The sequence below is a fragment of the Prinia subflava genome, chromosome 17 (genome assembly GCF_021018805.1).
Source record: "Prinia subflava isolate CZ2003 ecotype Zambia chromosome 17, Cam_Psub_1.2, whole genome shotgun sequence".
In the NCBI taxonomy this organism is placed as follows: Eukaryota; Metazoa; Chordata; class Aves; order Passeriformes; family Cisticolidae; genus Prinia; species Prinia subflava.
In genome coordinates this window covers 752,992-765,686 of record NC_086263.1, presented here as the reverse complement: position 1 = coordinate 765,686, position 12,695 = coordinate 752,992, and the positions used below count along the sequence as shown (strand labels likewise).

The following is a 12,695-nucleotide window of genomic DNA, read 5'->3' as shown; positions in this document are numbered from 1 at the left end:
CTTTCCAGCCGGAGCGAATGACTGACAGAGACTGATGGTGTCTCTGCCTGTGTGTAATCCTAGAGCCGCCTGGATTTGGGAAATCTCTTTCATTGCTTTAAAAAAATAAGCAAGTGACTAGACTGAAGAGTCCCGATTAACTGGGAAAATCTGGGCTAAAATGCAAATGCCTTCTCAGGTTCTGGCCCTGTGAGCCACGCCGGCGCTCCCGGGGGAGGACGGCGAAGCCCAGCTCGGGCAGCAGCACCCAAGGCACAGCCCCGGCCCTGCTCCATGGCAACTGGGCCTGACTGCGGAGCTGGAGCTCCCATCCCAGCCATCTTGTCTGGAGAAGTCTTGGGATGAGGAGCCCTTATTGGGCATGGGATGTGCTGCTGCTCCTGCGAGCCCTTGCTGCCTGCTCCAGCCGTGCTCCGGGATGCTCGTTCCCCTGCTCCACAACAGCTGCTCCTCTCCGCTCCTCAGGCTCTACGGGGCAGCAGAACCACCCCGGGATGACGTTATTGCATCGAATTGTTATTCAAAGGCAGACTTTCTCAAAGGGGAATTTAGGGAGGATTTGGCACCCACCCCCTGGCTGTGCCACATCCGTGAGTCACCTGGCTCCGTGTTTATCTCCCTTCATCTCCACAGCATCTCACAGACAAGTGTGCTGGTTAAGCCATGACAACAAGTAAAGCTGGAGCTGAATCAAGAGAAAACAAACAGAGTGGCAGAACACAGCTGAGAGGAGGCTACATGGGTGCAATATAAACTCCCCCAGGGATTTGTCCAAAGCCAAGGAAAGCTGGAAAGCTGTTGTTCCCACAGATTTTGAAGCAGGTAGCAGGACTTCCAGCCTGCACACAGGAAAATTGGGATGCTGCTCTATGTCTTGAGTTAGAATGATCTTTGTGAAATGTGTAACCTTGCCTCCTATAGCTGAAATAAATTGAATTTTCAGACTGAAGGAAAAAATTCCAGATGAGCCATCTGCAACAGACAGAATTCCTGTTCCTTGTCTGGTAACAAGGCTATGGGAGAAAACAAAAGGTAGGAGACTACTCAGAGCTGGTGTGATTGCCAGCTCTTGGCTGCAGAGGATGCTCTGAGTTGGTACCAGTTTCCCTCCTTAGACTGTGAAAAGGGTGAAATCTCTTCCATGAGGAGAACCTTCTGAACACCAACAGCCCTGCTCTGCCCCTCCTGGCTTCAGGGTAGGCTTTATTGAGGGATGAGGTGGCTCAGTGCTAATCACTCTCAGGGGCACAGCCAACTTCCATGGGATTTAAACATAAAAGGAATTCTCCCTCTGGCTGCGAATGTGGAGTCAACCCTGCTGGCATTGTGGAGCAGAATGAATGGAGCAGATGGAGATGTGACTGGATCTCAGGAAAGGTTCTTCTCCAGAGGGTGCTGGCACTGCCCAGGCTCCCCAGGGAATGGGCACAGCCCAGAGGCTGCCAGAGCTCCAGGAGTGCTTGGACAGCACTGCCAGGGATGCACAGGCTGGGATTGTTGGGGTGTCTGTGCAGGGCCAAGGGTTGGGCTCACTGCTCCTTGTGGGTTTCTTCCCATTCAGGAGATTCCATGATTCTATGAAAAGTGACCTCCTCAGGAACAGCATGAGGCCACAGGCTGACACGGGATCCTGTCTTCCATTCTGTGTCAGCTCGTGCCTCCTGCTGCTTTCCATTAGCTTCTCCTGGGCAGAGACCCACGTCACTGCAGTGAGAAATGTCCCTCCTAGAGCTCCGTGAAACAAGAAGAAGCAAACCCAGGTACCCCAGAACTGACCTTTGTCCCTTGTACAGGAGAGGCACCAGGATCTGCAGTACTAACCCCTGAACACACTCTCCTAGGATTGCTCTGGCCTTCACAGACTTTGGTTTAGTGGGCACTGGGCCCAGCTCCTCAGAATCACTGAGGTTCCCTGATTCCTGGTGATTTAAGTGGTCAGACCCTCCTAGCCCTTCCCTTCTCTGATACTTTGATGATGGAGGAGAGCAGTGCTGGAAGGAGGAGATGCCTCTCCTTGGGAGAATCTCTGGGATGTAGCTTCCCAAAGCTGGCGAGTAGGCTGGAGTGGCTCTGTAGGAAAGACCCAGCAAAGGCTGTACATATGTGTGAGCTTGGAGCAAGGTGCTCTGAGACCCCACAATGTCCTGGAGCAAGGGGCACAAGTCACCCCCTGTGTCAGCTGGCAAGGCAGTCCCACAGGCAGCACCCCACCATGGTTATGGGAGCACCTCTCTGCCTCTTGAGGCCACTCACCAGGGCAATATTTGAAGAAAAAAATGAAAGAAGCTAAAAAATTCCTTAAAGGTTAAAAAAAAACCAAAAAACTTGAACAGGGAAAAAATGATGTAAAAAATTCACCTATGCACATTTGCCTTCAGCGCAACTCCCAAGACTTAGCCCCTTTTCCAGGGGAAGATGGGGTGTGCTGAGGGTGCCAGACTGGGGAGCAGATGCAGTTGCAGTTGCAGAGGCAGATGAAGCATGGGAGGTAACCCAGGTGCCATGGGACCTCAGAATGAGGCGTCCTGGGGAGCAGTGCACTCGGTGGTGCAAGGGCAGTAGGGGTGAGTGCAGGTGACTGAACCTCTGGGTGTTCCCTGTGCATCCTGTCCTTGCTGTCAGCTGAGCTGGAGCCTCCTGAGGTCCCTCCAGTACGCATCAGTCACAGCCCTGCCCTCCATCCCACACTGGTTACAGCCACAGCCTGGTGCCCTTGGGAGCATCACTGCTGGTGCTCCTTCGGCCTCAAGCTGGCTAGGATGGGATCCCTGTGATGGGACACGGGGCTGCAGCCAGCAGGGAGCCTGGAGCAGTGGTCTGGGGATCAGGGATAGGTGGGACCAATCTGCCAGAGCCCTGCAGGAGGGAGAGCTTCAGCTAGCACCAAGGACAGGTGAGAAGAGACAGCAGAAAAAAAAGTGCTGTGTCCTTTGGCAGCATTTACTGGGGGATGGCTGTTTGGATGGGAAGTGGGCTGGGGGTGGGCTGCAGCTGGATCTTTGGTACAGCTGCTGTTGGAGGAGAGTCCTTATAGATTCTCATTTGTGCTGGGCAATGCCTGGATGTGCTGTGCAGGGCTGTGGCTTGTCAGTGGACCTGGAAGTGCCAGGTTAATTGCTGAATTCAGTGATCTTAGAGATTTTTTCCAGCCTTAATGATTCTGTGATTCTATGCCCTATCTGCCTGGCAAGAGTTCCAAACACTGGCCACCAGGTCTTCCTGTATTCCAGAGTGGCAGAAGGCTTGTCCAAGCAGAAGTGAAGGGGTCACAAACTTTTCAAAGCCTGGTGTCACCAGCTTGGCCTGGGGCTGGTCGTCTGTCTTCGGTTTACACACATTCTCCCTGGGCTGTGTCTCAGGAGTCCCTGAGCCAGCATGGCCACCTTTAGTGGCAGGCTGTGTCCCCAAGGCTTGGTCCAGCCCCTTATTCAGGACATTTTCAAAAAATAGCTGCCCTGAGCAGTTCTCTCTGCCCTGAACTGGTGTTGACAGCAACTGCAACGTACAACGTGACGTGGCAGCATTGCTGTGTGTCAACACATGTGGTGACAGATGTATGCCAAGCGGGTAGAAACCTCAGAGCTCCACGTTGCTGTTTTTTAATGCTGGCAGATGTCCAGGGATCATTCCTGGTCTCTGCACTGAGCAATGTTCCTCCAGGTCTCCTGGGAGGAGAGCTCACCCTATGGAGTTGTAGAGGGATCCATCCTGGTATCCCAGCTTTTTCCAAGCCCCCAGGATGTGTGATGGATGCTCTGGGCTGAGGGGGGTCAGGAAGATCAAACTCCTGCACCAGGAGCTTTCCTTCTGCAGATTCCCTTGTTGGAAGGTGAGATCTCCTTCCTACAAGCACTGGACCACAACAACTGACGTATGTGAATATTCACAGTGCAAATGACAGCAAACTGTCTGATGGCTGCAGGGAAATGCCTTCCTGCTTCCTGCCTGCCTTGCTGTGTGCAGACACCAGCCTGGTCAGCATGGCCCAGTGGCTGATGAGTGCTGTAATCACTGGGAAGGGATTGAGAGCAACCGAACCTTTAGCACAGAGCAGCCTTCCCCACCACCTTGGGCATCACCTCTCCCAGTTGTCCAGGCTATAGGCCATAGTCAATTGGATGTAACCAATTCCAAACTCTAAAAGAGGAGGGAGGAAACCACTACCTTGGACTTCCTCCCATGGAATGGTGATAGGGCAAGTTTTTAAAAAGCATTTAAAACATCAGGCACTACTAAAAATGTGCCAGAAATCGGGTTAACTCTTATCTGGAACAGGTAGAGTACTTTTAGAAGTCTCAGGGACAACAGGGAAATGGGGCATTGAAGTGACTGGTGCCAGGTATGATAGATGTAGGTGCTGCTGAGCAGGAATCACAGTGGGAATGCTGAAGGACCAGCTCAAGGCTGTTGAAGGGAACTGGAAGGTACAGCTCCTCAGAAAACAGGGAGATACCAGGCCTAGTGTACGGCAAGAAAAAAGTTTGGACACAAGTGATAGAAGCATAGATTACTTCAGGTTGGAAAAGCCCCCTAAGATAATTGAGTCCAACCATTACCCCAGCACTGCCAAGGCCACCACTAAACCATGTCCCCAAGTGCCATATCCATATGTCTTTTGAACACAGATAGTGACCACTGGAAAGGGATGAGACAGAGAGGAATGGGGCACAAAATCGTGGTGCCAAGAGGGAGAAAGTCACAAGGGGTTTGAAAAACAGAAAAATGTGTCATGATAAGGGCAAAAAGGGATGCCAGGAAGCTCAGAATAGCAAAACCACCTTACTTGTTATAGAGAAAATGTATTTCTGAGGGTTAGCATTGGGGTTAATCCCCTAACCTCCAAGTAATCTCCTCCTTGGAGCTTCAGGGGTGATTTTCTTTTCCCCATCAGCTTTTTGGAACATCTGAACTCAGCTCAGGGTGAGTGCTGACCTCCCAGGCACAGCTGGAGGGTTCCACTGGGACACTGTTAGGTTATTAGTGTCCTTTCAGAGGACACCTTTGCCAGACACTCCTTCCTGGTCCCCCTGGGGAAGGGCAGCACTGGGCAGCCTGGTGCGGGGAGTTGCTGGCGCTGGTGGCCCAAGACTGAGGAGCAGACAGGGGGAGTGAACAGGGCAGGTCCAAGACCTACATAGATTTTAGCAAAAGCTGTCTGGGGCCACCTTCTTGCCATTCCATATCTCATCCCATCCCATTCTCCTGAAGAGAAACATGTGAGCTGGTGAGTAACTTCATTTAAATCAGGATTATCAAACTACTTACACAGATTTAACTTCAGTAGTTCTGTGATGAACACGAGGGACACTCTGTGTGTCTGTGTCCACGTCCCATTCACCCAACCCCTATGGTGACATTTTTTCCCCGGGAGAATTTGGCCAATTAAAGACACATTGAGCAGAGGTGCCAAGTCACCGCCAGCCCTGGTGGCTGTGTGGCCTTTGCTATCCCTGTCACCTTCACCAGGATTTGGGGCCAGCCAGCTGCTCTCAGGCCCTGAGTGTGTCCTGCTCAGAGCAGACAGCAGGAGCCAGCCAGCCCTGAGCTGCTGCCGAGGCTGCCTGTGGAGCCCTGCCAGCCACTTGCCGTGGCAGACTTTGAGAACTGCTCCTTTAGACTCACTGACGAGAGCAGGGTAATGTATTTCTACTGGAAAATAAACATATCTCTAATGAAAACCTTATGCACCATCAGGGTTTTTTTTGGTTCTTTAAGTGAAAATTAGGGCTTTTGTCTTGTCAGACCCAAGCCTTTCCTCATATTTGCCATGCCAGCCCATCACCATTATTTCTCAAGCATAAAGAGATCCTGGGAAACTTAAGCACACAGAAAGCAGCATGAAAAATACAACCAAAAGAGACAAAATACATTTGGCTGGGAGTTGTGTTCTCCTCCTCTATTTTCCTATTCTCTTTCCTTCTCTTTTTCTCTTCTCCTCTCCCTCTCTTCAATTCCCTTCAGTTCCCTCCTCTCAGTCTCATCTTCCCAATTGTGGGCTTCCTGTGCTGCTTTTGGGCAAGAGACTTTTCCAAGGTTTCAGGTGTGGATATGAAGCTTTTGTGCTTACAGCTGGAGGAATAGGAGCAACTTTGTAACAAACACAGTTTCGGATGGAACCTTTACATCTGGCTCTGAGTTAAATTAATGCTGTTGGACACAAGGTAAAAGATAAAACACTGTCAGATGGAAAACTTTATTGGTAAGAGAGCATCACTGATGCTTTGTTGCTACGTGGAGTTTACCTGCTTACAGCCTTCCAGTGAAAACAGAGTTTCAAACATGAACTGAAAATGCCCCTTTACTTTGTTTCTAAATTTTCCAGGTCTTATTTAGCTGGCAAAAGGATACCAGATAAGGAAAAGAAGCAAAAACAAGCAGCTGGTAACCATTTTAGCCTTTCAGAAAGTGCCTTTAACATCACATCTTTCTTCTTACATAGAATTATTTTGATAAGGCTTTTCTATATGCGATATGTATCCTTTCAAACTTGAAATCCTTTAATTAAGGGCTAGACTGAGATGTGGGCTGTGTGCCCACAGAAGTAAGAGGGAAGGTGTATGCGAATGCATAGAGGGGAGGGGAGGGGAAGGGGAGGGGAGGGGAGGGGAGGGGAGGGGAGGGGAGGGGAGGGGAGGGGAGGGGAGGGGAGGGGAGGGGAGGGGAGGGGAGGGGAGGGGAGGGGAGGGAAGGGAAGGGAAGGGAAGGGAAGGGAAGGGAAGGGAAGGGAAGGGAAGGGAAGGGAAGGGAAGGGAAGGGAAGGGAAGGGAAGGGAAGGGAAGGGAAGGGAAGGGAAGGGAAGGGAAGGGAAGGGAAGGGAAGGGAAGGGAAGGGAAGGGAAGGGAAGGGAAGGGAAGGGAAGGGAAGGGAAGGGAAGGGAAGGGAAGGGAAGGGAAGGGAAGGGAAGGGAAGGGAAGGGAAGGGAAGGGAAGGGAAGGGAAGGGAAGGGAAGGGAAGGGAAGGGAAGGGAAGGGAAGGGAAGGGAAGGGAAGGGAAGGGAAGGGAAGGGAAGGGAAGGGAAGGGAAGGGAAGGGAAGGGAAGGGTCCTTTGGCTCTCATGGTGGAGCTTGCAGACAGAATGAAGCCTTAAATTTCCTGCCTAGGGTCTAGTCTTCATTGCCCCTTTCCCCCTTGGGAACTTCAGAAGAACATCAAGTGAAATGCTTCACTGTGGCTAGCACAAGCGCAGGGCAGTTAGCCCACTGCAGTCTTCCAAGCCCCCTGCAGACATTAGTGCCTTTCCCCTCACTAGCCCTGGGACATATCAAACACCATTTTCCAGGAATCTTGCCTCCAGAAGGGCAAATCTTCTCCAGCCCACCCTGGAGAGCCTCTCCTCTTCCATGGGGCACCTGTCAAAGCAAGGTGAGGGTGGCCAGAGCAGAGCCATCTTTGCCTGGGACAGGATGATTAAGAAGCATGTTTATAAAGTCCAGGAGACAGCTGAAGGAGTTAAGTTACTCGAGTGCTTTGGGATCCTTCAGGATGAAAAATGCTCTATACATGTCAGGTTTTATTATTACAATTATAGTCAGATGTTAATCACTCCACCAGCATTTATTCAGGCAGCAGTGCCAACAGCAGTACTTCTTGCTGAGTAATTGCCCTCTTCCTGACTCTTGGGTGTCTCTGCCCTGAGCTGCTTCTCATTTCTGTGTTTGCTTTAATTCTGACACTGCTGAGAGCTCTGCATTTTCCCACCCAGCAGCGAGCAATGGCAGAACACATCTTGCACATTCAGGTTGCCTTCACTTCAAGCACTGCATGTGTATTGGGGTCAGAAAATAGATGATGAGAACGTTTTACAGATAACATTCAGCCTCAGGGGATAGCAATACCAATCTCTTTTGCAAATTGTTGAGAGCTAGTGCTGGAAAAGCTGGGAAATGGTACAGTTTCATGGGTCTAATTGTAGAGTATGTGTGAGCCAAATGAATGAAGAAAAGCTCCAAGTTCAGCAAACCAACCTGGGATCATGAATGCAGAAATACAGACTGAGGGAAGAAAGGCTAGATACATTTAAAGCCCTGAACACAGCAAATTACTGAGATGCACTGGGATCAGCTCCCGCACTGGAGCAGCAGCTCTGTCTCCCCACTGTCCAGCAGATGCTCTGACTCTATGCAGACTCAGGGCTGGATGTCCAGCCTCTCTGGTTTAGGGGGATTTGTTTGTGTTTCCTGTCTGAACCCAATATTTGGCATTTCTGGGATGATGAAGAGACAGAGCTGGGGGATATTCTGTTACTTAGTCTAGTACGTGAAGCCAGCTCTGTACATCCCCCAGCATGTGCCAGAGGGATGCTCTGGGCTGGCCTGTCACTGCAGCCCCTCACTTTGCTAGGTCAGAAGAACAGTGTGATGAGAAACTGGCCCCACAATCTACTTCAGTCCCTCTGCACCCTGCCTTGGCTCCAGTGGGTAACTGGTTATCTCATGGCTTTGGGAGAGAGTGACTGGCATGGGCAGGAATGTTCTTACACACTGTCAGCCTGGAGGAACCAGCTGTGTGTCCAATTTCTGGATATGGTTCAAGTGTGAGCTCAGTGCTCAGCAACGTGGAGGTAAAGGAGGTGAGGAGGGTTTGGGGTTTCGCACTGTTGACACAAACTAGGCTGGTAGTCTCTGTGCCTCAAAGGCTGTGGGTCCCGCTCTTCTTCAAAAAAAGATGTAGCCCCACACAGCTGAGAAAGAGGTGAAGGCAGAGCCAGTATTTTAACCTGGCTGGTTATCACACCATGTTGCACTGAGGGATGCAGGGGCGCTTTCTCTCAAATGAGAATGATGCTCCTGGAAGGCTGCATGCTCCCTTGCATAGGGTGCCGAGGTGCTGATGCTGGAGTGGTCTCACCCTGGTGTGCTGTCCCAGAGGGGCTCTAAGGTCATGGTACCCTATTCTACAGCTCTGCATAAAGCTGCAGGTGGTTTGGTGGTGGCTGGGCTCCTGCGGAGAAGCAGACATGGGGCAGCAAAGCAGCTGTGGAAGGCAGAGTGAGGGTCCCGCCACCCGGGGGTCCGTGCGGTGCCCGGACGGCGGGCTGCAGTGCCCCGCTGCTCCGGGGCCATCGCCTGCGGCCCCGTGCCGTGCCCGCTGCCGGGGTGACGGCTCCCGGCGAGCCCGGGGCCCGGGGCCGCAGGTGGGACGCGGCCCCGCCGGGGGGGAGGGCGGCTCCGGGGGGTTGGCGGCAGGACCCGGCTGTCACTCAGCGCGCGGTGAAAGTGACGGGGGGGCGGGGCGGCCCCGAGCCGGGCGCGTATTTAACTTGGGCGGCAGCGGCGGCGCGGCAGAGCGCGGCGGGCGGGCGGGACAGCGCGACACCGGGCGACACCGACGACACCGGCGACACCGAGCCGAGCCGAGCCGAGCCCCGCCGGGCCGGGCTGCACCGCGCCGCGCCGGGCCGAGCCGGCAGCTCAGGGCACGGAGCGGAGCCGCGGCTGGATGCTCTGAGCGCGGTGGGGACGACCGGGTCCCCAGAGCACCGGCAGCAGCAGCGGCAGCGGCATGGGTCGCCGGGGCTGCTGAGCGGCGGCCGAGCCCGCGCCTGCCCGTCCCCGCCGAGGAGCCGCCAGGGAATCGGGACACGCCGCCTCGCCGGTGCCGGGGACACCCTCCGGCCCCCCAGCCCCATCACGCCGAGGATGCCCCGGGGGCCCGCGGGCCGCCCCCGCCGCTGGCCATGAGGAGAAACCCGGCCGGGCCGCGGGCGCCGCCGCCCGCCGCCGCCTGAGCCCCGCGCACCGGCCGTGCCCGCGCAGGGGCCGCCCGAGCGCCCCGGCGCCGTGACCCTCCTCCCGCCCCCTCGCCCGGCGCGCCCGGCTATAAAGGAGGGTTTTATTCTCGGGCTCCGGTCTCACGCCAAACCTTGTCACACCGTCTAGACGAGCTGTCGTGGGGCTCGGCCCAGCTGTCACCATGGCGATGGAGACGAGTCCGCTGTGAATTTTGGGGGGGAGCGAGCGAGCGAGAGCGGCGGCGGCAGAGGAGGAGGAGGAGGAAGGCTCGGCCGCCGCCGTGCCCTGCCCTCCCCCGCGGGGGAGGCTCGGACCCCCCGGCGCTGCCGACCGCGGCTGGAGCCGGCCCGGCGGGGAGCCCCGGGAGCCAGCGGCCGCGGGGCGAGCCTCAGATGCGGCTGTCACACAACCCCGGCCCGGCTATTTAAAGTAACGGGCCCCGCCGGACACTGGTGTCTCTGCCTATTTATGAGCCCCCGGGAGCCGGCGGGCGCCGCCGGGCAGCGCTAGGAGCCGAGGCCGCCGGGAGCAGCGCCGGGGCCCGCCCGGAGCATGACGGCGATCCGGGCGCTGCTGCTCTGCCTGTGCCTGGGGCTGCCGGCGGGCGGGCAGCCCTTCCTGCGCCTGCGACCCTCGCCCAGCGACAACCTGCCCGTCAAGGACATCGTGGAGCACCCAGACCCCGAGTACGACCCCAAGGAGCAGGACCTGGACGAGAGGACGCTGAGGAAGAAGCTGGGCAGCCATTTCGACCCAGGCTTCATGGCCGTGGCCGTGCCGGGGCCGGCCAACGCCTCGGGCGCCGCGGCGGCGGCGGGGCGGGGGCGGGCGGCGCTGCCGGCCGAGCTGCGGCGGCTGGAGCTGGGGCCGCCCCGGGGCCCGCGCCTGCGGCTGGGCAAGAAGGCGCGGCGGAAGGTGCTGCAGTGGCTGTGGGCGCACACCCACTGCCCCGTCCTCTACGCCTGGAAGGACCTGGGGGTGCGCTTCTGGCCGCGCTACATCAAGGAGGGCAACTGCCTGGCCGAGAAGTCCTGCTCCCTGCCCGAGGGCATGTTCTGCAAGCCTGTCAAGTCGGTCACCAAGACCTTCCTGCGCTGGCACTGCCAGGGCTGGTCAAGTCAGAAGTACTGCACCTGGATCCCCGTGCAGTACCCGCTCATCTCCGAGTGCAAGTGCTCCTGCTAAGCCTCCCCGGCCCCTTGCACTGCCGCCCTCCTCCTCCGGATCACTTTAGGGGGGGGGGAGGTTTTTCGGGTGGGTTTTTGTGGGGGAGGGGGGGTGGGGTTTTTTGGGATAGTTTTTTGGGGGATGGGGTTTTTTTCCCCCCATTCCCCAAAGCGAAGTGGGAGACGATCAACAACTTTGAGGTTTTGTTTAATTTTTTTGTTTGTTTGTTTTTTGTTTTTGTTTGTTTGTTTGTTGGGGTTTTTTTTTTGTTTTGTTTTTGTTTTGGGGGGTTTTGTTTTGGTTTGGTTTGGGTTTTTTTGTTAATTTTTGGGGGGTTTTTGGGGGTTGGTTTTTTGGGGGGGTTTTTTGTTTGTTTGGGAGGGTTTTGTTTGTTTGATTTTTGTCGATTTTTTTTCCTTGGACTTCTTTTAATGTTATTTTATTCAAAAGGGGGAGAAGTGAACCCAGGAACTGCAGGGCAGGCCAAAGGCACAGTAAAGCACTACAATCAGATGTTTATTTTTATACGTATATAGCCTTCTAACAAAAGGAAAATTAAAAAAAATTAAAAAGGAAAAAAAAATTCCACCAGCCGTGTAAATAGAGAGATTTTAAAGGAAAGAGGGGGAAATCGCAGCTGTTTTTTTATTATTATTATAATTATTATTGTTATTATTATTATTTTAAAGACATAGGACCACATTTTAAGCCCATCCCCACAGAACCCAAGCACTTCCCTGCCAAAGGGAAGGGCAGAAATTTCTTGTAAAGATGTTTTTATCAAAAGGAGAAAAGGGGCGGGGGGTGTAAAAAAAGAAAAACAAGAACTGCAGCATCCCTGAACAGTTGTTTCTCTGTGCTGTATTTTTTTTTTTTGTCTTCTTCAGACCTTGTCACTGATGTTTGAACTAATTTGCCAAGCTCTCTAGGGTTGTTTTTAAGTGTATAACAATTAATTAAGAAGGAAATTTTAAAGAAAAGTACAAATCTATGAAAGAGTGGAATTGTTTTGTTGTGTGGGAATACATATAGTCGTGTAGAGATGTTGTTAAAGGAAATTTTCTGTGTACAGTTTATTTATTTTTAACTTTTGTGTATAGGAAAAAAAAAGCTAGAGATTATGCCAGAAACTATTGGAAATGTTTACTTGAATATTCCTTTAAAAACATATCAATGTAAATATGAGCTATCACTGATCAAAACATTTTTAGCAATAAACTCTATCTTTGAAGAAAATCCCCGTGCTGCACTCCAACTCCCTGGAAGACCAGCGGAGACTTGGATTCTTGCTCAGAGCAGGTGATGAGTAAAGGGCTTTGCCTGAGCCACGCTGGTGTAAATCATGAGATGCCCCAAAAGTCGGGACAGCTCCACCAGTTTTGTCTCTCCAGGATCCCGCTCTGGGATTTCTTTGCGTGTGTAACCTGTTGGGGAGAGAGAAAAACACCGACGGGAGAGAAATGTCTCGTAACACATGAGAGAGCTGCGATGTCCCGGACTGGAGATGTCATCTGAAGTCCTTGGGAGATTCCATCCTCTGCGGCTCTTGGATTCGGCTCTCCCGCTGGCAGAGGAAGCGGTCGAGGTTACTGCCCCGGCCATCAAAGCGCCTGACACAGCTTGGCAGCCCCGCGTGTGTCGGAACAAATGTTTTTTTTCTCGGCTGCGGCTACTAGCAAAGGAGGGAAGGATGGAGACGAGCCCTGCGCCCTGCCCTCCTGCCGCAGCGGAGCCCCGCTCTGGCGTCCCTGCCCCGGCGCCGCTGGGCGTGTGCGGGGCCAGCAGCGCTGCGACGGC

The 12,695-nt window shown here is 53.8% G+C and overlaps 1 protein-coding gene across 1 annotated transcript; it reads left to right on the top strand.

Annotated features, from left to right (window-relative positions):
• Positions 1 to 10,277: 10,277 nt before the first annotated feature.
• On the top strand, positions 10,278 to 10,983 carry LOC134559554 (noggin-2-like). The gene has a single exon (XM_063414422.1). The coding sequence runs from the start codon at positions 10,284 to 10,286 to the stop codon at positions 10,914 to 10,916; it is 633 nt and encodes a 210-aa protein (XP_063270492.1). The 5' UTR covers positions 10,278 to 10,283; the 3' UTR covers positions 10,917 to 10,983.
• The last annotated feature ends 1,712 nt before the right edge of the window (positions 10,984 to 12,695 follow it).

Excerpts from the sequence above, each read along its gene's own strand:
- LOC134559554 (XM_063414422.1), top strand. The coding sequence starts at position 10,284 with ATGACGGCGATCCGGGCGCTGCTGCTCTGCCTGTGCCTGGGGCTGCCG.